Source organism: Camelus dromedarius, chromosome 7 (assembly GCF_036321535.1).
Source record: "Camelus dromedarius isolate mCamDro1 chromosome 7, mCamDro1.pat, whole genome shotgun sequence".
Taxonomy (NCBI): domain Eukaryota; kingdom Metazoa; phylum Chordata; class Mammalia; order Artiodactyla; family Camelidae; genus Camelus; species Camelus dromedarius.
In genome coordinates, this window is record NC_087442.1 from 66496138 (window position 1) to 66522393 (window position 26256).

The 26256-nt window shown below is 37.7% G+C and overlaps 1 protein-coding gene across 6 annotated transcripts in view; it reads right to left on the reverse strand.

The window, feature by feature from the left end:
* Positions 1-24078, reverse strand: part of CROT (carnitine O-octanoyltransferase) — a 37696-nt gene extending 13618 nt beyond the window's left edge. Inside the window, exons 1-10 of one of the 6 annotated variants that reach the window (XM_031454825.2) lie at positions 23913-24078; positions 23352-23441; positions 22275-22331; positions 20677-20812; positions 17252-17376; positions 15869-16050; positions 15572-15696; positions 9691-9799; positions 1633-1726; positions 1164-1289 (exon numbers count right to left, since the gene is read on the reverse strand). In XM_031454825.2, the coding sequence (XP_031310685.1) occupies positions 1164-1289; positions 1633-1726; positions 9691-9799; positions 15572-15696; positions 15869-16050; positions 17252-17376; positions 20677-20791 (876 nt within the window). In that variant the 5' untranslated portion in view covers positions 20792-20812; positions 22275-22331; positions 23352-23441; positions 23913-24078. Of the gene's footprint in view, positions 1-1163; positions 1290-1632; positions 1727-9690; positions 9800-15571; positions 15697-15868; positions 16051-17251; positions 17377-20676; positions 20813-22274; positions 22332-23351; positions 23442-23625 lie in introns of all 6 variants that reach the window. The other 5 variants (XM_031454821.2, XM_031454820.2, XM_031454819.2 and 2 more) reach the window with 5 other exon arrangements.
* Positions 24079-26256: the final 2178 nt, after the last annotated feature.

Sequence of the window (26256 nt, forward strand, 5' to 3'; positions counted from 1 at the left end):
AAGAGATAATAATTCTGGCCCTGACTATAAACAGTTCTCAAAATCCAACAAATTCTACCAGAAGAGAGAATACTGGCACAATATTCCACGGATGCTTAGAGAATATACAACTGAAAGGACAAAGCTCTTGCAACTTGAATAGCATAGGAACATCAATATGTTCAGTCATTAAACCCTAGTTATAAGGAAAATATTTCAAGAATTCATATCCCACTAAGTCTGTTTCTCAAATGTAAGTTTGGGTCATTAGTGAGTTATGAAATCACAGTAAACATTCTTTACAAATGAAAGAGCATAAACATCAGAGTACATTGCAGACAGTAAAACTAATCACTTTTTGGTGAAACTTTTATTACTTAGATGGACATGTAATAGCCTACAATCTAAGTATGTCTGTTGATTACAGTAGAAAAAAGTTTGACCAATACTTCATTAAAACATATTCTACCTCAAGAAGTTTGGTGATTTTACAAAAAAAAATTACAGCTAAAGAGAAAAAATTGGTTTCTAGCTACAAAGTTTTTCAATTTTATATTATTTTATTTCTATCATTTAATATTGATTAACACATTATAAAATAATTTCAGTGTTTTCAAAAGACTATGACTTCAACAAATATGACTATTACTTTTTGTTATTTCCCAGGAAATGATATTGCCCCAGGGTCAAAAAAAAGTAAGGCCACATTCACCCTTTAACTCACTAAAGTAAGTGTGTTCTATAAAACCAAATGATAAATCACTTGCAAGAGTGATATAATTCTCAGACAGACGTCACCAACTAAGGTGTCAAGGTGCACTGGTGTGGGTTACAGGTAGGGTCTCATGTCACCTTTGGTAAAAGCCCAGCGTCCTGTGCAAATTTCTGCATATGCAATCAGTGAGAAGGTTGGGAAACACTGACGTAAGATAAACAAATAACAGTTATACTGCTTTAAACAGCATAAAAGATATATCCAAATGGACCTAAACAATGTGGCAAGAATTTATAAACCATTATTTATGTATAAGCTTCAAATGGTGTGTGTGTGTGTGTGTGTGTGTGTGTGTGTGTGTGTATAGCTAAGAAAGTTTTAAGAGTCTGCATGTAACAAAATTCTTCTCATGTTTAATATACACAGAAAAATTTGTGGGAAGAAATAACAAAACAAGATAGTTAACTACCTGGGAATAATCTTCTGGTGTTACATGTGGACTGTCATCCTCTAAGGAAAACACCAGTAAACTGCTTTGAATTTTTTCTAACATAGTCAAGTTGTCTGGATTAAGATGAATCAAATATTCTCGTGCCTAAAAGGAAAGGAAATAATGATAAAATGTTACAAGTTAAATATAAAATGTTCAGAAAATCTCAAAAGGTTAGGGAATAGGTTCATCAAGAAAAGTGTAAATTACAGTTAATAATACTGTATTGTATACTTGAAAGTTGCTAGAGAGTGGATCTTAAAAGTTTTCATCACAAGAAAAAAAATTTGTAACTTTCATTATGGTGATGGATGTTAGACTTACTGTGTACTGTGGTGATTATTTCTCAGTATACACAAATACCGAATCATTATGTTGTATACTTGTTATACAACAAGTATAATGTTGTATGTCAACTGTACCTCAAAAGAAAAGTGTAAATTATAACCTTAGCCCATCGAGTCCGCTCCTCGCTAGTTAACGCTGCTACCCCAGGTCCATCAGGTTCACTATGGCACTTCTTTTGGATGTATGTCAATTGCCTTTTGGGAAATTAAAGAAAGAGGATTCAAAAAGCACACAGGCAGAACATTAGCTATGTTGGCCTTTAACAGGTCATCAAGTTTATCAGTATTTAAATGTTTTGACATATTAACCAATGAAAGGGATTACAGACTCAACAGCAATGTATTTATTTCCTACACGATATCTTTTTCTAAAAAAGTGATCATGTGGCCTATTAACACCAAAAGCACACTTGATAATACCTTAAGGAAATAGATTTGGTGTTTGGCTGATACAATTTATACTTTCAAAACATACATGAACTTCCAGGGTCCAAGTAAATTACCCTGTATAATGGAGAACTTGAAAAATACTCTGGTAAATCATCCCACAAATATCATGCACATTTTATCTAACTAAAATCTATGTGCATATATATTTAAGACTTATTCTATACCCAACTAATATCTAGGTTTACATTACTGTGTTCGAGCCAGTGAATTATGGGCAGAGTGATCAACACCACCTCCAGACTACAGCAATAAAACTTTCCCATGCAATTCCCCATGCTCTGTTCCCTCATCTATCAGAGGATCCAGCAGAACCATCAGATGCAAAAGGCTCTCTCTTCCTCCTTCCCCTACCTCCAACCTGCATTGAATTGTGATGTAACTCAAATAAACTCATTGTGTTAAGTCATTAAAAAAAACTGAGGTTTAACCCCCAAAATAGATGTACCATGTGGTCAGTTTTTAAAAGTTTCGTATGTTCCATTGTTACTGATAACCATTATATTTTAAAGACTATTAGCTAAGGATAAAATATTTCCCCCCATAGCATTCTATACTCCCAGTCTGATGAGTTTCATGTCTCTTTAAACATATGGCAGGTACATAACAGGGCTCTTCCATAAAAAAATTTTCATCAGTCAAAAATCCAGTTTAGTTTTGTCCTTACTTCCATATGCTAATAATTCACCTCAATTTAAACTCTTCCAAAGGTTTCTTAGAAAGTGAGCTAATGTAGCTTAATAAATGGTCAAAAGGCACCACTAGTAGTCATCCTTTATTTGTGACTTTATTATTCAAAATGGAAAAAAGCAAAATTATTGATTTGCATAATTTCCTCTACTCCTTAATTATTTCTCCAATACTGGTGAAGAAATGAATTCTTTGCTGTAAAATTTGTCCCTCTTTATTTGAACACTCATGGTGTCCTGTGGAGCATATGAGGGCTTCTTCACCAATCAACCTACACCTACGGAGGAAGCACCTTGCCTTACTCTTCCTGCTTACTTGTCTTTGCTAACTCTGAGTTTGCTTTAAGCAAATAAAGCAGACACAGTAACTAGCATACTTTCTGAATACTTAAGGAATAAAATCTATCTCACTTTTTCTCCATATGGTATGAGTTCCTGCCCTTCCCTTACTACCTCAAGCACCAGTTTTGACTATGAAATTTTTTCTTGCTCCCTGATATGGCCAATTTAATATTCAACAGGAAATGACCACCTCATAAAAATGGTCATTATCAGAAAGAAATTACCAGGGAAAATGTATTAAACCTGAAATGACATTTTATGTTTGATAATAAAAGGTCAGATAATAAATTTCCAAATCTTCATCATTAAAAAGTCTATACTACCTAAAGCAATCTATAGATTCAATGCAATTGCTATCAAAATCCAATGGCATTTTTCACAGAAACAAGAAAAATTCCTAGAATTCATATGGAAAACACTAAAAACTCCAAATAGCCAAAGCAGTTTTGAGCAAGAAGAATAAACCTGGAGGCATCGTATGTCCTGATTTCAAAATATACAACCAAGCCACAGTAACCAAAACAGTATGGTATAAAAATAAACATACAGATCACAGATCAATGCAACAGAACAGAGAGCCCAGAAATAAATCCACTTACATATAGTCAACTGAGGTGCCAAGGAAGCCAAGAATACACAATGGGAAAAGGATAACCCCTTAATAAATGGTCTTAGGAAACTGAATTGCCATATACAAAAGGAATAAACTGGACCCTTATCTTACATCATACAAAAAAAAACTATTCAAAATGTATTAAAGGCTTAAGTGTAAGGTCTGAAACAATGAAACTCCTGGAAGAAAGCATGGGGGAAAAGTTTCCTGACATTGGCCTTAGCAAGCATCTCTTAAAATATGACACCAAAAGCACAGACAACAAAAGTAAAAATAGACAAGTGGGACTACATCAAACCACAAACTTCAGTACAGTAAAGGAAACAACAAAATGAAAAGGAAATCAGCAGAATGAGAATATACCTGCAAACCATGTATCTGATAAAGGTTATTCAAAACATACAAAGAACCCCTACAATCGAATACCAAAAAAATCCCAAATAATCTGATTTAAAGATGGGCAAAGGAACTGAATTTCAGTTCCTTTGGATATATACCCAGAACTGGGATTGCTGAATCAAACAGTAGTTATATTTTTAACTTCTGGAGCAACCTCCGTAGTTTTCCATAGTGGCTGCACCAACTGACATTCCCACCAACAGCACTCAAGTATTGCCTTTTCTCCATGTCATCATCAACATTTGTTGATTATAGTCATCTGAATAGACATTTCTCAGGGAAATGTAAATCAAAACCACAAAGAGGTATCACCTCAGAACTGTTTATGGTATCAATTGTGGTGATAGTTTCATCAGTGTATACTTATCTCCAAAGTCTTCCAGTTGTACAAAATACGTACAGCTTTTTGTATGTCAGTCATAACTCAAAAGTGGTTTAAAAATTGTCTACTCAAATAAATAAGAGGCACAGATATGGTAACTAAAAGAACTCCTCTTTTTCTTAAATTTGGCTATCCATGCATCTGTTTTTCAGCTATACAACAATTTTTGATATTCAGAAGCACAAAGATTTGTATTAATATTTACATTTCAGAATCCTACATCTTTAAGAAAATCCTACACTTGATATTTCCTCACAATCTGGTTTCTGCCTTCATTACTTTCTACTCATTCTTTAATTTACTGTCATCTAGTTTTGTCCCCCATTGATTTTCTTAAAACTGTGTTCCCCAAATTTCTGTCACTGGCCTCCCCCAATCTCTTGTCTACAACTTTCTCCTTTGGTAATTTCAGCCACTACTTTAACACATTGACCGCCGGGGCACCCAAATCTGAGTTACCATTGTGTTTCTTCAGGAGCACCTGATCTATAGTGGGAGATTAACATGTTAACAGCTTCTACTATGACCTTTATGTAAGAGGCAACCAAATCTCTAACTTCAACCCAATTTTCTCTCTAAATTTCTGGTACCAAGTTTCCAAATGCTCACTGGATATATCTACTTCAACTTCTGCCACCATTCCAAATTAAATAAACATTTAAAAATTATCTCCCTGACCTCTTCTCACAAATTAAAAAGAAAAACTGACCTTAGAAGAAAACATAGGTATAAATCTTTATGACCTTGGATTAAGCAATGGTTTCTAAGATACCACACCAAAAGCATAACCAAAGAAAAAAATAGGAAGTTGAAAATTGTCAAAAGTAAAACATGTGTGCTTCGAAAGAGGCCAAGAAAAAAGTGAAGAGACAACTCTAGAATGGTAGAAAAATACTTGCAATTTATATATCTGATAAAGGACTTCTATCTACAATCTGTTAAACATGTTTTACAACTTAATAATAAAAAAGACAAATAACCCTGTTAAAAATTGGCAAAGGATTTAAACAAACATTTCTCCAGGAAGATATACAAATGGCCACAGGCACATGAAAACATGTTCAACACTGCTGTCATCATAGGGATGCAACTGTAAACCACAGTGAGATTCCATTTCATACCCTCTAAGATGGCTATCATCAAAAAGGCAAACAATATCAAGTGTTGGTGAGGATGTAAATACATTAGAACCCTCAAATACTGCTGATGTGAATATAAAGTGGTGCAGTCATGCTGGAAAAGTCTGGTAGTTCCTCAAATGGTTAAATACTGAGTTACGGCCTGGCAATTCTACTCCTAGGTGTATAGCCAAGAGAAATGAAAACACTGAGTCCACACAAAAACTTGTGCACAGATGTTTATGGCAGCATTATTCACTGCAGCCAAAAAGTGGAAACAACTCAAATGTCCATTAACTGACGAATGATTAAATAAAATCGGGTACAGCCATAGAATGAAATATTATTCAGCCAAAGGAAGAAAGTACTAATACATGCTACAACATGGATGAACGTTAAAAACTTTATGCTAAGTGAAAGAACCCAGGCACAAAAGGCCATATATTCTAAGATTCCATTTATATGAAATGTCCAGACTAGGACAATCCACAGAGACAGAAAGTCAAATGAAAGAGAGAGGAAGGCTGCCTAGGGCCCACAGGGTGGGAGGATTTGGGAGATACGAGATGTATGTGCTAATGCATGGGTAAGAGCTGGGGAGCAACGAAGAGTTACTGCTCATGGGTGCAGGGTCACTTTTGGGGGTGACAAGTGTTCTAAACGTGGTGGAAGTGACTGCACAATTCTGAATATTGTAAAAATGCTGAATTGTACACTTTAAATGGGTGAAAGGTATGGTGTGTGAATTATGTCTCAAAGCTATTATTAAAAGTAAGAAAAGAAAACTGAAATGGTTCCTCCTCTTCTGCTGCCTTCTCCTGTTGTAATATTAGCTGCCTACTCAGTCGTATTTCAGGCTTCCCTTCTTTCTAAATCCAGTCACCAATTCATTTTAATTTTATTTCCAAAACATTTTCTGCATTTCTCCCATCTTTTAAAGTCCCAACCTCTTACTTCTTTCCTAGATTACTGCAATTTTGATACATCTCTTTTGATATACTAAGATTCAGGAGCTGACCAATCTACCTCACACGTCTAATATGTATCTTATATTTCTAAAGAGAATTTTCTAATACACAGGAGTGTCCAAGTCACTCACTCCTCTCTCCTTCTCACACACACACACACAAACACACACACACACACACACACACCCCAACACAGACTTTTGCTTTGTATTAAGAAAGGGGAACTAAAAAAAAGAAAGAAACCTGGTAAGTAATCTCAGAGCCCCATCTGCATGTGAAAACAGAAATAAATGACTTAAACAGAACTTAATTATCAATATAATAGAGACATATATAAGGAGAATAAAGAGACTAAAGAAGGCTAACCCTTTGGGACACGAAGAGAGAAAAGGGAATGGGAAATGAGGAAATACAAAATAAAACAGTAAGTAGTGACCTCGTGGTGACATGTAAACAGAAACAAAGCACGAGGAAGAATTCTTACTTAAAAGGTGGACAAAGCAGGAAAAGGCACTGCAAACAGAAAGCATGAGCACGTGCAAAGATCACAGATAAACTAACTTGCCAGAAATGCAAGCAGAGAAATGGGGTAGGAATGTAGGATGTACAAGGAGGGAGAGCAGGACAAGGCTGAAGAGACAGGCAAAGGTCAAACTTAGACCGTGGCTAAGTAACTGGGACTCTACCCTAGACCCCAAGGAACCATTTAATTTTTAAGCAGGGAGAAGGATATAGCTCAGTGGTAGAGTGCGTGCTTAGTATGCACAAAGTCCTGGGTTCAATCCCCAGTACATCTATTAATTAAAAAAAAAAAATTTAAGCAAAGGTGAGATATAACCAAATTTGAATTTTTTGAGAACAAAATAAAAAACATAGCTGGAACACACACAAACTTTATCCAAGACACAAAAACAAAATACCTAAAAGATGGATAGATTTGCCTACATCAAAACTAACAATGTCTGTTCAGCTACCAGAAAAAATTTAACTAGAAGAAAATGCTTGCATCACATATAATTGATGGAGGATTAGTGCCCACACATACAAATAACTGCTACAAATAAATAAGAATTAAAAAAAAATCAGCCAGTAGAAAAATAGGCAAAAGCAACCCACAGAAAAGAAAACACAAACAGCCTATAAACATATATAAAAATATTCAACTTTACTAGTAACAAGGGATGTGCCAAACCTAACAACAATGAAAACCACTTTTCACCTATCAGTTCACCATGTTTTAAGTTTAATCATGCCATGTCTGCAATGATGCAGAGAAGGGGGTAATCTCATAAAAAGCTGGTGGGGAACATAATGCTGCTTTCAATGACCCTTTGACATCGTTTAAAAATTTAAATATATGTATGCAGAAATTTTGTTTCTAATATCAAGCCATAGACATTTTCTCACAAACACACAAAGAGGCATACTTGAAAATGTTCACACTTGAAAATGTTTGCTGCAGCAACAAATGGAAATGACCTCAATGTGTCACAATGGAGAAACAGTCAAACTATAGTATGTCCATTTGATGCCATTCTATACAACAGCTAAAAGGAGTAAGGTAGATCTGTCTATTCCAGTATGAAAACATTACTGCCTTATTGACTCAAAGAAGCAAACTGCAGAAAAACCTAAAATAACACTCTTTTTTTAAGTGTGTAAAGCTACCCTTCCTCATGCCACACACAAAAATCAATTCTAGGCAGACTGCTAATATAAATGTGGAAGGCAAAAGAATAAAAGTCTAGAACACAATAAAAGAAAGTATCTTCCTGAAACTGGGTTAGGAAAAAAAATTTTAAATAGGATGCAAAGGGTATAATCCACGTGGTAGAAGACTGATAAACTGGACTAGATTCAAATGAAGAACTTTACTTGATCAAAAAGACACCTTTGACAGAATGAAAGGGCATACATGAAATCAATATAAAGCTCATACACAGAGTGTGTAAGTAACTCCTACAACACTCCTACACTAGTGGAAGGGCTGACTAGTACAACTACTTTGGAAAGCTGGCATGACCACTGAAGCTGAACGTACTCACACCCTATGACTCCCCCAGTCCTCTCCTGAGTGTAATCAGACACAGATGCACACATGTGTGCATCAAAGACTTGTGCAAGAATTTTCACAGCAGCATTTTCTGTACTTAAAAAATATCGTAAGCAGCCTAAGTGATTACCCTTGAGAAGGAGGGAAAGCCCATTAACTGGGAAGTGATATGAGGGGCATTTCTGGAGTAAGAGAAATATTTTCTATCCGACCTGGCTGGTGATTGAGTTGAGTATTTAGCTATGTACTTCTGTATGCACTTTTGTTCATGTTTGTAATATTTAATAAAAATAACTTACAACATATATAGATACAATTCAACATTCATAAGCAACCTAGAAAATCTGAACAATTGCTTGTCTATTAGTGTATTAAAGAATTCTTGTTAATTTTTTAGGAGAAGCAAGTCATTAGGTGTGATAAGGGTACTATACATTTATATTTTTAAGAGTCCTTATATTTTAGGGATCTACACTAAAATATTTATAGTGAAAGGATATTATGCCTGAGATTTTCTTTAAAATAACCCATGGGGGTGTGGGGGAGAGGCACAAAGAGGTATAGCTGAAACAAGACTATGAATTTACAATTGTGAACTTAAGAGTTAATAACTGCTGAAATTAGAGGATGAGGACATGAGAAAGTTTCATTATGTAATTCCCTCTGCATCTTGAAATCTTCCATAATACTAACTTTAAAAATATAAACATACAAAATAATAACTCTCTCTCTGTACACTATTATTTGTACATACTATTTGTATGCATGTAATATATACCATACAGAAAAAAACATATGTATGTATGTTCTTTTCTAAAAAATTCTCTATGTAAATATAAATTCTCTGCAACAGATCTAGAAGGACTGACTACACCAAATTAGCAACAGTGATTAATTTGGGGTCAGGGAATGAGACTGCTAATATTTGTAATGTTTAACTTTTCTCTAAGCAGAATATATTCATGTACCTCTAGTAAAATTAAAAGTTAATGTAAATTAAAAATAAAACAAAAATAGATTAAAAATTAGCATATATAAAATTTTAATTTTGTTAGCTACTGTCACCTTTTAAAAAGGCAGTTCTCAACATTTATTTTTTAACTCAAGCAAAAGCGTAAGACCTATTGAGACTTAAGTAGTTTGAAAACCTGAGAATCTCTGGTGGGGTAATCAAACTTCCTTCAAGTATTCCATCGAACACAAAAACTCGGCCTCGACACAGCACTGCAATGTGACTTGGGCAGCACCCTTCACTCTCTGGAAAAAGAAACAGAAAACACAACACGCAGGTTTCTCAAAGTTAAACAAGAGTAAAGATGCATATTTACACCCAGTAAAATAATCATTCCTCCAATATTTTATTTATCATATATTCATCAAATACATCACGTGGATAAAAACTTTAAAAGGTGACAAAATTTCAGTTATTATGTTATAAATACATGTTCTTGAAATCTGTCCATGTGACATCTAGAAATTCATGAAAGTGTCAAACACCTGTATACCTTGAGAGTCATATAAATCCTAAACTACTGCAGAGCTTTTTAGTTTTATTTACAGATAGGGTGGGAAGGGGAAAAGGCAGCAGAAAAGTCCTGGAGAAGAAGTATTTGAATCAAGTTTCTTTGGGGGATGATTTAATATTGATTAATTATCAGACTATGTAAATGCAACAGTATCTAGCTATGATTTCTCAGTAAAACAGTTTTCAGTAGAATAAGGGCACTGTATGCCTGAGTGGCAAGGAGAAAGAATTTGCCCCACCTATAGTGCTACGTGAGGCTCTGATAACACCCTGTGAGTCACTGACAATTGATTCTATGGTTCCTTCACACATCTTAATTCCCCAAGAACTACTTGCTTGCTGTAAATCTCAGACTATTCTGATTAGTCCCATTTTTCAACTAGTCCCTTTGACAAGGGTCTTCCTATATGATCTCTGCTCCTTCCCCCTCAAAAAGGGGAAGAAGAAAAAGAACAGAAGAAAAAGAGGAAGAAAGTTAGGAAGGACACATACTGCCACTGGAAGTAAATTTACTGGTTGATGTTATGTACAAGGAACTGTGCTAAATACTTTACACACATTATCTCATGAAATCTATTCGTTAGCTATGAGGAAGAACCATTTCCTGGTAGCACTATTACTTTTTCTCTTATACCCTATTTCCTCAGGTCCTTGGAGGCGAGGTATGCATTTTCTTCATCTCTCGTGTTTGCTTCCAAACTATTTATTCTTCTTTCCCCTTCACAAACCTCCATATTGTCGTACATTTACCACCACTATCCTTCACTGCTGTCATCTACTATCTAAAATTTAGGGCTGGGAAAGCAACAAGAAAATACACCTGAGGCCAAGTTAATCAATCAATGTTTGGGAAGAGAATGACAGAAGGTTCTACACCAGGAGGAACACAAGAGGGGATATCTGAGCAGAGGCCTAAGTGAAGGAACAGAGCAATGTGGAAGTACCTACAGGAAGAGGGTTCCAGGCAGAGGAAACAGCAAGTACTAAGGCACTAGGACAAAAATGAGCTGGTCTACTTACAGCAACACAAGGGCAGTGCAGCTGCAGAGAGAGAAATGGGGAGAAGGGTAGACACAATTGGGACCAGATCACACTGGGGCCTCCGGAAAGTCTTTCAATTTTAAGTATCATAGGAAAGAAGCCAGTGGAGGGTTTTAGACCAGAGAGTAATACTGTCATCTAATTAATACTATAAAGGGCACTCCAGCTGCCATAGGGAGAAGGGATTCTAAAAGGGAAGAAAAAATACAGCAAGTATCAGTGAGGAGGTAACTGAAGTGATCAAGGTGAGAAGGACCTAAGTGAGTGAGAGGTGACTGTGGCCTTGACTGGGGTGTCTCACTGGAAGGAAACAACAGGTTGATTTTTTTCTTTTTAAGATGGGAGACATTGCAAATTGGTACAAACCAGTAAAGACAGGAAATTGTTCATGCAGTACAGAGAGAAAGGATAATACAGAAGCCAAGCCCTTGATTAAGCAAGAGGAGGTTTAACCCAGGGCACCATACAGAAGAGCTGTCCTTATGAGTCAGAATAGCTCATCATGATACATGCCCAGGAGTGGGATTGATGGATTATATTCTAACTCTTTTTATTTTAAGGAATCTCCATACTGTTTTCCACAGTGGCTGCATCAAATTACATTCTTTGACAATGCCAAGGTCCAGGGCATGATCATGAGAATGGGGCTGCTTGAGAAGGAGTGGAGGTACAGATCCCTAGAGGAAGAAAGTGAAGGAGAGGAGAAGCCACGGGTCATCAACAAATGGAGGCTGAAGTCTTTAAGAACATGACCAAGACAGTAACGGAAAGACAGGGAGAGGTGCTAAAGCAATCAATGAATGAAGGAGAATGATCAAGGGGGAAGTCACTGTAACAATGACAAGCAATGGTGATATAACCTGACAGCATTTTTTTCCCAGGAGCTCAAATTGTAAGGAAATATAAAATGGAAAGGGCATTGGAAAATAAAGAAGACACCAACATCTCCTACTTGCCCTCTAGTACCAATGGGTAAAAGAAAAAAAAAAATCACCATGTGAGATGGTTATAGGAAAAGTAGTACAAAAAAACCAAAAAACAGATTTTACTAACAGTGCCTTTCCCAAGGGAATGGGAGCTTTCAGAGGAAGGTTGAGGATATGATGGATTTTGCTGACCATAAGCTCCATCAAGTACAGGAGAAGGATTGGGGAAGGAGTGGAGGGTGCATCACAGTAGTGGGGAAGTGGGGTCAAATTACGCTATGCACAAGTCCGTGAGTGCAGGTGATAAGAGACGACATTTGAGGTCTGAACTTCATGGGCAAAATGAGGTAAACAGGATAAAAGGCAAAACTGAATCAGTCCTAATGGTCTCTTAGGGTTAAGTAGCCTGCTGCCCTCCCCCTCACCACACTTAATTTCTTTAATTCTCTCCTTATCCAGGATAGATGCCATGGAGAACATCATGATTTCTCCCTTGCAAAACCCCTTCAATCCTTCACTCCCTCTTTCTCTGCACCTGCCCCTGTTGCTGGGCTGGGGTGGAGGAGGGTGAAACACACCAGGGAGTCTAACTGTAAATTCATAAACACACATGTCAGCACTGTTCACTAGCCTATGTTTCCATAGCACATTTGCTTTTCCCACTTTCCAAAAAGACCATTTCAAACCTCCTTTCTCCTCAAATCCTCCACCCCACTCCCACCTCAGTTCTTATTTCATCAAGGAAAACACAAGCAGTACATAAGACCGCCTCATCTTCCTACAAGTCAGCCAATTCATCTGCATCTAGATATGCTTTTTACACTCCTCTCATGCCTGCTCCTGTCAAAGACTGACCCCTCCACCATTTCTGCTCTTGACCCTCTCTGCTCTTATCTTCTCAATGGCTTTGTTCTTTATCCTTTCCCTTGCGAGGTTATTTTTCTTTCTCTCCATGCCATTCTTGATAGATCACCCATCTCTCTTAAAAAAATTCACACACACACACACACACACAAATCTCCCACTACACAACAAAACTTTGTGTGCAAGATTTATTTCCAAATGTTGCCACATTCCTTTGGCTGCCTTTCATCTCCTCCAGTTGAGCTCCCTTTTCCAACTTCCACTAACACTGCTATTGTCAGGGGCACCCTCTGACCACATCACATTGACAAATCTAATGGTCACTCTTCATTTTTATATCATTTGATCTCTTGGGAGCATTAGATACAACACTTCTTTCTCCTGGCTTCTGGAAGACCACCATCTTTGTTTTCTTCCTACCTTGGTCCCTTTTGCTGGCTCCTCCTCCTCTGACCACTGAATACTGTATTCAGTTGTGATAAGGATCAGTATCGGTTCCAAACATCTTCAGCTAAATGTGTTCCAAAAGTAATCTTTGCTATTTTTATGGGGGTAGAAATGATTAGTATGCCTGCTAAGGATGACTCCTAAATTTGTATCTGCAGTCCTGAATTCTCCCCAGAACCCCAAACTTTGTACTCAACTGCCTATTTACATTTCCATTTAGATGTCTAAAAGGCATCTTAAATTCAACATTGTCTAAGGGAACTCTTTATCTTCCTCCCTAAATACCTCTCCCCAATTTTTCCCACCTCAGAACCAACACACCTATCTACTCTGTTACTTACTCAAGCCAAATAACTTGAAGTCATCTAATTCCTCTTTTCTTCTTACATTTCACCACCAATCTATGAGCAATTCTGCTAACCCCAAATCCAAGATATATCCAGAATCTACTAACTAGTCATCACCTCAATGCTATCACCGTAGCACAAGCCTATTGTGGCTCACTGGGACTACCAGAACAACTTTCTAACTCATCTCCCTGCTTCTACATGTCTCTCTCCTAAAAATCTATTCTTCAAACAGCAGGTAGAATGATCCTTTAAAAAATAAATCTGTTCACATCACTCTCTTTCTCAAAACCCACTAATAGCATTTATTCGCATTTTAAAGAAAAGCCAAAAAACTTAGTTGGCTTACAAAGTACATTATGATCTAGACTCTGGTCACCTTTTCAATCTGCCCCTCTCCTTCCTGCCAACTCTGCTCCATTCACACTGCCCTGCAAACATGCCAAGTTTATTCATGCCCAGAAGATTCCCCCCTCAACACACACACACACACACACACACACACCACCACTACCACAGCCAATAACTAAAACAGAAATGAAAAGCAGGCTGTGCTAGATCATCTTACCACTCAGATCCTCAGAGAAGTCTTCCCTGACTACCTAATCTGAAATGGCCACCCAGTTACTCATGTGATTTCAATTCCCTATATAGTATTTGTCGCAAACTGCTATTTTTTCATGTTAACTGATTACCTCAGCTTTATCCTTATTTGTACCTTTCCACATAGCCATAAGTTCAAGAATATACTAACCATGACAGATTAAACCACCCTGTCAAGAAGTACATTATTAAATTAATGAACCTCATTTTATGCACTGTAACTTAAAGGAGTTACCTTATCTACAGACATACCTACTAAGTGTTAAAGATTGAATTCAAAACCAAGTCTATTGATATTAGTTCTTAACTGATATGCATACTGTCTCTCTTTGCTACTGCTATTCTCCTAGCAATTTTTTCCTGTTTATCTTTTCAATTCATATTTAAACATTAAAATTTATGCCATAAATAAACAGGTTCCTTTATTCTTTCTTTTAATTCTTCCTCTTTCAACATCAAGGTAAATGTGTCTGGACTGAAGAACATTAAGTATCTCAAGCATCTCAAGAGGTTTACAAAGAGAAGCTGAGTTCTACATGAAAGCAAACTCATACCCCTCACACTACAAGCAAAAATGGTTATTGAAATTTTACTTTAAAATAAAATTTTATCTACGAATAATGTCCATTCATAATTACATTCTGCAGTAATATAAACTGTGGTATTACATTTATAACAAGAAAAATTCCTGAAGTAACTGGAAACCAGTTGTTGGTACAACAGAATTTTCCATTTCAAGATACGCTAGGACACCACGCAGAAAGCACCCTTAACAGATGGTAAAAACGAAAACTTCGATGAGTCAATCTGAACACATGTACCCTCAAGAAGACTGTGTGAGGCAGCGGGACTCAGGGAGGAAAGCACTCACAAGGGCAGATGCAATCTGGTGAGTGCACACACAAAGATAAACCAGATAAGAAGGAATGAGGGTAGAAAGAGAAGGATCCAGAGACCATATGCTCCAGACTTCCTACTACTCTGATTCGTAACTCTGCTTTTTAACTACAATTCAAACTCTCAAATCATGCAACGTGAGCATCAGGTTTGTACAGAACCATGTAAGACACGGTTTAAGAAAATCCATTCCCATAAATTACTTCCAACTAATCAGAATGACTGAAAGATAAGGTTCATAGAAAGCCTTTGATTAGTCAAAATCCATAAGAAATATTCTTCAAAACAGTATGTTCCACAGTCTCGTAGAAGAAACTGCAGCAAAACAACCCAAATCCCAATGCTTTTACCAGAAAAAGTACACATGTTTTCTACTTACCAGTCCTAAAATAACTCATAATTGAATCTCTAGTAATTCCTGGAACCTTGCAAGTGGAAAACAGCATTCGAAATTGATTCATATCTAGAGGAGTATTTCCAACTTTATGAACAGCCACTTTTTCTCTGTTAAGACAAATTTAAAAAATGTATTGACCAAGAAATCATGATAAATCTTATAAACCCAACAGTCATACCTACAGTACTCATCCCCAGATGAGTGAATTAAAGCATCTCAACATTTTGCCACCTGAGACCTTGGGTAAATCTGTAACCAAATTCACCCAACTATCCTTACTTTCTTAATAGCTGCCAGTAGATCAAGTTATGCCAAAGATTTATACTTCCTCTTTCCAACTGAGTGCCTTCCTTTGGAGGCCAGTAGTGTTCAGTGTGGGATGCAGGACCCGCAAAGTTGACATTCAGTTGAGATGGTATGCGAACGTCCAGGTAGGCAACATTCAGCCACCACTCCTCCAGCTAAAAGAAATTAAGAACGTCAGCCTAATGCTACTGATAATACCTGACTATGTAACTGTTGGGGCAGGGAGCTGTGTTTATTCTTTTTTCTTTAATTACTCTTCAACACTTAAATACATGTTTTGTTTTAAATTATCATAGATACTGAAAAATGCTATTGTGATCATTTCTTCCTTTTGAAATTATAGGATCTTAAGTACTATTCAGTTTAACTACATTATCAAAAACATGAAACAAGATGGTACTAAAGACACCTTCAAACAGATCATATTTAAATCACAAATACCCAACAAAGCACTCTAGGTGTGTTTTTTCAGGATACCTGGAGTACAAAAGATACTTAACAAATCTTCACTTAATTTAACAATTAAGGCACTTATAATTTTCCTTTTCCAAGCAAAAACTGAAATACTAAATCAGAAATATTAAAATTTCACCCGGCTTAAGACTAATTTAGATTTTTTTCCACAGACACTGCTTTCTATGAGTCTCTCTTTCACAACATGCAACTGGCTTTGATCTATAAGAAAGTGTATTTCATCGAATTACTTGGAATTCCTTTTGAAGAATGTGATGTTATAAACTATAATTAGTAATTCAGAAAAAGATAAAAGTGAAAAGGATATAGTCAGAACAACAACTTCTTTACCTTTACCCTAATATAATTAGTAAGCACTCAAGGCTCAAGATTGAGAATAAAAGAATCTTGAAGTATACAACTTTATTATTCCATCAGAGGTATCAAAGGCCAATGAAAATATCAGCTTGCTTTTTATTTCTAAAACTAAATGATAGTTACAATCATTATCACTGGACTAAGGTAATATTTTAAATTATGAAAACTCATCAGTTATCTGGACAAAATGCTTTTCTCAAGCCTAGTCTACAGATCACCTGCAACAGAACCACAAGGAGTAGTTGTTCAAATAAGGATTTCTGGGCCCCTCAGACCTACTCAATCAGAATAACAGGTCTCAGGAACTCTGCATTTTAACAAGTTCCCTGTATAGTAAGAGAGGAGCCCATACACAACCCTCAGAACTCCCGAGAGTTAAGTAATTCATTCAATCTTTTGGGGGACGATAATGACAATAATTACAAGGATTTTACAGCAATAATTTTAAAATGAGAGCTAGGTACATTGTTACCTTCCATTCTTTAGGGATCAATATCCTAAGTATAAGTACAATAACATAAATACCCAATTTCTTTTTTCCTTCGCCCTTTCAAGTAATTTCTGCTGCAATGTTTTTCCAATACCATTTTGAAATTTTTGGACAATTGCTTCAGTTTTCTTATATTCTTCTTCATTTGCAAACGGCTTTACTACAAAGAAAAAATATGCATTAAAGTATTTAGACATCAAGTACCACAAATTCACTTCGATTATTATTACTTACACAAACCTGGAGACTCAGTTATATAAAACAATTATATATGCACTATTACAGCAGTCCAATAAATTATAAAGGAGATTATGACATGAAAATGGCTGAAAAACAATAATGCAAAATACTGTAAAAAATTAAAACAGTGTATACTATGTAATCTGATAACTATTTTCAAGAAAAATGTTTTAAAATCATTCTAGATGGTGATAGTTACAGTGACAGAGACAGGACTGTCATCTAGCTACTAGTCCAATAGGAAAATAAATCCTGTTTAGCCACGACCAAGAGAAATTAAAGCTTCTTTCCACTAATGTTCAAGCAAACCCTTTAACACTGTGAATGTAAATGCAATGTGTACATAAATTTAAGTGTAAAGACTTCCCAGAGAAGTTTAGGGTCCCTTGTGGCCAATAATGGTTTACACACACACACACACACACGCACAAACACACACACACACACACACACACACACACAGAATGCACAGTTTCTAGTCCAGGAAAACCAAGTGTTCAGAAAATTGAGCTATAAGTTAGAAATCAAGGTATGTTAATATCTTCCATTTGTTTTATTTTGCCTCTTCAAAGTCTTAAAGTTAAATAGCTGTATTCAGAGAGCACAAGTCAAGCGAATAATAAATGAATTTTTCAAAAAAGAAACTAGAATTCCCAGATGACAGTAGATGAGGAAAAAAGGAGAGAAAAAAAAAAAACCTGAGTTTCCAGTTAAACAAAGTGAACTAAGTACATAAATTTATCTTCACTCCTAGAAATTCACAAAAATAAGAGTTCAGTAATCAAAAAGGCATAGATTCATAAGGACAAAGAAAATAAAAGAAGACAGGCAGCAGACAAGATAAGCCAACAATATTACAAATTAGAAAATACTTGGGAAAACAGTGACTGCACAGCACGGAGAAAGTTGTCATCTACAGCCTAGACAGTGGAAGGTAGTGGGAGATAGTGTAGGTTAGGTACAAACAAAAAAGCAAGCCAATTCCTTCAGTAGAATCTCAGAAAGGTTCAAGAATTCAAGACACATGGAATTCTAAAGGCAGGGGACAAAGGGAGGCTGAAAAACAGGAGGACTGCTTCAAAGTCTTTAAAAGCAGCCAACAAGTACCCCATCCATACTCATCCCTGTAGACCACCTCCTCCTTTCTAGAAAGCCAGGCAACTTCCTCCCAATGGCAGTAGAAATCTGAAGGTTTACCCTCAGGAGAAGTTGAACCAAACAAGCAGAATACATGAATTTTAGCTCAAATTTTAAAAAGAGGGATTACAATGAAAGTGTACACCAGAAAAATGAGCCCTCCTGCCCACTCCCCCTACTCAGCTCCCCGAATACTAGCAGTCAGGTTCTAAACACAAGAGAATTCTTCTTTGGGGAAATCATCAGTCCAAAAGAAAGAAGTATTGGTATTTGGGTATGTCCTAATGGAACTGCTGGATCTCTGCCCTCTCACCCTACAAGGCTCACTCTAAGATCTCCTAGTTGCCAAGCCCCACCCATGCACACAGAGCTCCAGTCAGCCTTTAAGTGTGATTCTTAAACATGAATGACTATGTCTTGCCAGATAGTTGAGGAAAGTCTCTTATGTGAGAGTCAGAGAACAGAACAAAAGATTGATACATCAAACAGTAAACAGACCAAAAAGGGACAGGCACTAACAGGCACTAACAATGAAAGGAAAACAATTTTTTAATTAAAAGTTTCACTCAGAAGGATGCAGATCCAAGTAGTAGGAGTTCCAGAAAGAGGAGGGGAGGGTATTGCTCAAGTGCTAGAGCACATACTTGGCACACATGAGGTCCTGGGTTTAATCCCCAGCACCTCCTCTAAGAATAAATAAATAGACCTAATTACTAACCCCCCGACCAAAAAAAAAAAAAAAAAGGAGTTTCAGAGAGAGAAAGAGCAAAGGGAGGAGAACACTATCAAAACAATGATATTTTAAAATAAAGAACATGACTTTTTAAACTAAAATAACCTACTGAGTGTTCAGAGGAATAAATGAAAAACCTACACACAAAGAGATATTACTGGGATATTCAGAAAAATAGAGATAAAGACAAGGTTTCCAAACACATTTACATCAAATACCAGAATGGCATCAGACTTCAAGAGGAACAAACAGTGCCTTCAAAACTTAAAAGAAAAATCATTTCCAACCCTAATTTTATACTCAGCCAAACAATCAAGTATGAGGATGGCATAAATACATTAAGGAGTCTTAACATTCTTTTCCTCCCAGACACCCTTTCTCAAGTAGCTACTGAAGATGTATTAAACCAAAATAAGGGAACAGAAAGAAGAAGCCAGAACCCAGGAGCCAGGGAATCCAACAGGAGAGAGAGGTGACCAGAACTGGCAGGATGATGGCCTCAGGAAAGCCCAGGGTAATGGCGGTCCAGTCAGAGAACTGAATGCTGACTGGAGAGGAGAGAGAGCCCCAGCAGGGATGTCTCCAAGAAGAAATGAAACTGAGAGTATCTCTTAGGTGTTTATATCTATTCAGGGATTTTCAGTGTATTTGGGAATGAGTTAGTTATGGATACAAAGCCAACTAAACAAACGAAAAATGGAAAACAAACAAGCAAAAGGGAAATAAAAGTGCTATACACCAATTGGTTCTCTTGAGAATAATTGCATAACCATATACCCTCAATGGTCAGGGCAATTAATTTGCGTAAATTCTGATTTAAATCAGGTGAATACTAATTTAATCCCAAATGGTGATTTTTGTACAGCTGCATTGAGAAAATGAGAGGGATAATGTGGATATGTTGGACTGCATAAATGTTGGGAAGGGAAGATGGAGTTTAGGGCTTGCAGGAGAGCTAAATCCACAGCTTTTTAGGAACTAATTTACAATATCTACAACTAAAATAATCCAAGAAATAGTAGTATAAGAATGTTAGTTTAAATCCGGAGGTAAACACAAGAAGCAGATAAAATATTTGAAAATGCTTCCCTAAGGGAGTGGGATTTGCAGTAGGTGGGGAACGAGGCAGAAGACTGTACTACTTTTTATTGTAAGCACAATAGTACCGCCTATTCAAACTATGGAAAAATTAACATGAGAGAGACAGAAGTGTTTTGGACATTTTAAGGACACTTTCAATTATCACAAGCCTAGAGGAAAAAGCAATTTGACACTCATCAACTTCTAACAATTTTATAGTTTGCTAAGTTGCTAACAACATTAATATACACTAAAAGATTATAAACATACCTGATTCAAGGTATTTTTTTAATGATTCTTCAAGTGAAGGAACAGGCAGTGATGGAAGAGAATCCTGGTACTGAAACGTCCGTTCTTCAGTTGATTTAACCAATTGATTCTCCATGATGCAATCACAGTAGGAACACTAAAGAAAAAAACCCCATAACTTCAATCTCAAATATTCTTTTAGAGGCTAGTTCTAATTCATGACATCAACATTTAGGGACTACAGTATATCCAGGACTTGGGCCTAACCCCTAAGGAATTTATAACCTTGTCAGAGAGAAAACCAATTTAAAAAAAAGCGTAGAATCAAAGTGTCAGAGGTCAAGGAGTGATCAGTGGGACCAATATAATTACCATTTACTGAACACCTACTAATTGCCAAGTACTTCAAGTAAGTGTTACAGAAAATATGCTATCTCCCTAATCTTCATAACAGCTCTAAAAGGGAATTCACTGCCATTTCAGGTAAGTCAAAACTCAGATATTTAGTAACTTGCCTAAGGTCAAACTAACAACTCAAACCCAGATCTGTTTGACCACAGTCTTCCCCCATACAAAGGCTACCTGATAGTGGGTGAGGGGCCCTGCAGTAGGCAGAATTCATATATGTAGAAAAGGATAACGGGCTGAGAGGAAGAACTCTGAACAGCGAAATGTGAAGGGGTATGGAAGAGTCATCCAATTATAGAGTCATAAAATATTACAGAATACACAAATCATATGACAGGCTGTTGGAACCTAATTGGGTGACACCGACACAGAATGATTTCATGTATCCCGAAGCAACCTGGAACATTCTCCACAAATGTATTAATTTTCATTAGAGAAATCAAAGTAACACAAAATGTGAATGAAAAAAGAGATTCCTCACAGAAGCCTTTATAAAGTATATATTAAAATAGCAATTGAGAAATCAAGGAACATTAATATTAAATAGGAATTGCCTGTCTTTTCAAATACTCCTTGCTAAGACTAATATCAAAGCCAAATAAAACAGTCATAGAAAGTTACAGAATAAAACATTACCAAAAACAATGGTGCGGCAGAGACTGTTTTTCAGCCAATAAACATTCTCCACTTCCTTCTTAACAGAATCCTGAGTTTCAGCTGGGCATACAGCCACACAGCTGCATCTTTTCTACCCTCCCTTGGTGCTCAGAATGGCTTTGTCATGTCTATGTTGCCTCCAGATCATATCCTGGTAAACTACACGTGTTCACTCTCCCTGGCTTTCCCTCCTTCTCACTGCCTACCTAGCAGGCAAAGTGCCAACTGGAACGGCACTTGAGACCCATTTATGAAGGCGATACATTCAGGTTGTCAGAATCTTCCTACTAGCCCTAGACTTCTTCCTCTAGATGGGGGGAAAAACAAAATAACACAAAAACCTTTTATTTAAACTTTAGTTTGTGCTTTCTCTGTTAGGGAGAAGAGCTTAGCCTTCACCACTGATGTAAAGAGATAATTCAAAAATGAGGTACAACAAAGATCTCCTAATTCCTCAGCTTCTTCCTACCTCATGACTGTCTCAACTTCACTTTGACATTCTGTAACGGGGCTTTACATCTAACAGAAATGTAAATTTGGGTCCAAATACCAACCCTGCCACTTTCTAGCCATGTGCCTCTGAGCAAGTAACTTTCACTGAACTTCCATATCTGTAAAGAGAATAATTACGTAATTAGAGTTGTTAGGATTTTTTAATACCTGCAAAGCCACATTACAAAAATAATCTGGTTGAGACAACCACATCACACTAGGCGTAACTCCTATGAATGGCCTCCAAGACTCCACCCCTTCTAATCCCCAGAATCTGTCAACATGAGGTGACTATCACTTCCTTGATTGTGAGGGTGCTATTACACAACTAGCCTTCAACTTTTAACTAGGGAGATTATCCAGGTGGGCTTAATCTAATCACTTACGCCCTCAGAAGCAGAAAGCTTCCTCCAGGTGGTGGCAGAAGAGAAGTCAGGGAGATTACAAGTATGAAAAGGACTGGAGGTGCTGTCTGGCTTTGAAAATGCAGCTCGTCTTGCAGAAACAAGAGAGGACCTAGCTAACAGCCAGTAAGGAAATGGGGTCCTCAGCCCTACAACTGCATGGAAATGAATTCTGCCAACAAACTTAGTGAGCCTGGAGGTAGATTCTCCCCTAGGGCTGCCAGAAAGCCCAAACCAACAAACTTTTTAGCTCTGTGAGATCCTAAGCAGAGTATCCAGCTAAACCTACCCAGACTTCCCATCTATAGTGCTGCTAGTTAATAAATTTGTGGGGTTTTTTTAACTGTTAGGCTTGTGATAAATTGGTACAGCAGGAACAGGAAACTAATACACCCACACAGAAAAGATAAGCTATTCTCTGTATACATCCCTCCCACTTAATAGACTCTAGGGCACTGAATTCAAGACTACAATTTCATACCCACTACGTTCTTAACTCACCAAAATCTACACATTAAAAATATGAATTATCAGATTCTTTCAAGGAGGATTAGTTGTTTTGAATTCTCAACCACAAAGGTTAAATAATAGAATTCCAAAAGAACCTATAAATGCATTAAGAAAATGATGACGCTGGATTTAATTACCGTGAGCTTCCTGGAAGCCGTAAGATATAACCTCAAAGTGGAAAAGAGAATCAGGAAAAACAGGTAAAATAAACAGATTATCACATACCAGAACACCAGGATGAATTGTTTAGGACTACCAGGAGCTTGTTGCAAAAATTCTGTTTTGAGATCACAGGGGGTTGAATTATGCTAGTGACTGTGGGGAGAAAAAAAACAAGCTCAATAATTGCAGGGGGTAAAATTAACAAACACTGGTAAAAGGGTAAACGACCGAGGAAGACAGACAACCTAGGGGTTGGGAGGCCCCAAGACTCAAACTTTGGGAATCACAGCAAACACAAGCAAAAAGTCCATCTGCCAAAGAGATGGATGAGAATTACCACAGGATTAATCGGTTTAACTACTAGGACAACTGCACCTCCTTCCAGCAGACAGGTCCACGGGAAACACTATACCTCCCGGTGCCCGGGTATCTGGCGCCAGCGCCCTGTCGGCAGCGCAAGTTCGAAGTTTGGCTCTAGAGACAGGAGCAGAGCGCGACGAGAGCTCGGAGACTCCTCCCGCTAAGACAAGGGCAGCTCAAAACACTCAAGAAGCCGCCAAGAAATCCAACCAAGCACGACGACGGACCAGCCTAGCGGCCCAACCTCAAGGGTAGCTTTCTGACCTGAGCAGGCAAGATGCCTGAATTGACACGACAGCCTCCGCCGCTTTACTTTATTTAACTCCGTTCTACAGACTTAACTTTTCTCCACCCTCTAAGGGTTAGGGGAGGGAGGAGCGCTGACTCCGCAGGCCGGCTCTTCACCTACTCCACCACCCGCAGCTGTGCCGACCCGCTTCCTTGCGGCCGCCCAGGAGCGGGATTGGACGGAAAACCGCGAGGGTCCCACCCCGCGGTCACTGAGGGACGAGGATTGGCTGGTCCCGCCCCGTACTTAAAGCTGGGGGCGGGCCGGGCCTGCGCTCTGGTGGACGCCGGTCCCCGTACCCGCGGACGTCCGCGACCCGGGGGAGGCGGGGGGTGGGGGGTGGACATGGTTTCTAGGCTGCAGGCCCGGGAAAACCTCCACCGACAAGACGAAGAGTCCAAACCCTGTCAGGCATCAGTTAACTGCCTGCCACAGGTGGAGTACAGCGTCTTGCCCGGGACGCGGCGGGGGCTATGGGTCGGCGGCGCTCGGCTCACGCAGGTACCTCAGCCTCTGGAACAGATGGCCCACTTTCACCCAACTCGTGCAACACTCGACGCCGTGTTTCCTTTTCTCTACTAACCCCAACTCTGGCTCACAGGCCACTCTTCCCACTCCCTAGTGTGACGCTTTTTGTAGCCCCCAAGCAAGAATTTGTACCTTAAAAGGAATATTATTGTTCACCCCGTGTCCTAGCAAGAGAACAGTAGCCACATAAATCCCTACTGGACCTTTCTTTTTCCTTCATGCACTTAAGCTAAAGTTTGTCCAGCATGGATGTGCTGCAGCCATCTGCGCCATTCGGGGCCACCCTGTCCTACAAGTTTTCCCACTGCCCAAGGTCCTTGAAGCCCCAGAGATGCTCACACTGCCCACTTGAGGTTGATCTGATGTACTTCTACTATCTTTTACTGTCGCACCAAGAAATGGAGTTTTTAACCAGAGGAAACTTTCTAGAGGAAGATCATGATGTAGTTAACTTAATTTCACAGACAAATCTATTTTACATGTACGTACTGAAATAAAATATACTGCTTCATTTTCCATTTTAAACACACACTTTCGTATTTATGGAAGAAAAGACCTATAGTTTACTGGTCCTGAACTGGTTGACAGATATAAATAATAGGATTTTAAATTAATATGTCAATACAGGTCCCAGCCCTTTATCTGTCTTTCCTAACTCCCTCAGTAGTAAAATCTGACCTGAGTTGTAACTGAAGCTACACTTGGTGTGAATATTCGTAAGTTCTTTACAGAAATATTAATGTGTCTAATTACAGTGCAGCACCAGCCCTTGCTGGATGTGTTGCTTAATATATGGCAGACACACCTTTCTGATAAAAGTTATAAATTCTGAAACATCAGATCAAAAAACTTCAGGTGGGGAACTGTAGACTTGTAGCAACAATTTCTGAAAGTGTGATAAAGAACTTTCCTCTCATAGTACGTAAGTGCTGTGTTCTGAATAATATATTGGCTTACATAAAAAAAAGAATGCTGGGGGAGGTAATCAGTTGTTTTTTTTTTTTTTTAATGGCAGTACTGGGGATTGAATCCAGGACCTCATGCATGCTAGATACACACTCTACCACTGCGCTGTACCCTCTCCCACTATGAGATAGTATTCTTAAGCAGAATAATTTTAAAAATACTCAAAAACGTTGTCCTTTTTCTCTCCTTCCTAGTGAGTTTTGGCACATCATAAAGTTTATGCATATTTAATGCTTGTGGCTGGCATAGAATTTAGGGTCACTTAGCTTCACTGCCTTTCTCCTAGTCCTAATGTTTATTTAAAGGGGAACAAGACATTTCTGTAAAGATTCGTGGATTCTTGGAAAGAGAAAAACCTATGGGATTGAATGAAAAGGAGTGGAACAGAGACTTGGGTGTTGGAATAAGGGTAATCTTTTAAAATATACCGATAAGCAAATGTACCAATAATCCCCCAAAGCATACAAGTGATTTGTTTTTCTTCAAAATACATAATATGTGTTTTAATGGCAGATTCTAAATTATGTTCTGTTCAAGTTAAATTTGAACTAGTTTGCATCTCTTAGAGTAGAATGGGAGATAACAGGCACATAAGTTGTTTTAGTACATGACATATTGATAACAAGAAGTTGTCCCAAGATTGAAAACTGATTGTGATTCAAAATATTTTTCTGGAGAAGAACTTGTAAGTACTACAAGTGGTGATAATAAGTTTTTTTTTAAGTTGCCATTAAAGATCTTTCATTTTTAGTCCTACATAGCTCTTTCTCAGTATACCACAAATAAAAAAAATCTCTCAGACAATTCTGGGTAAGTTCCACCATA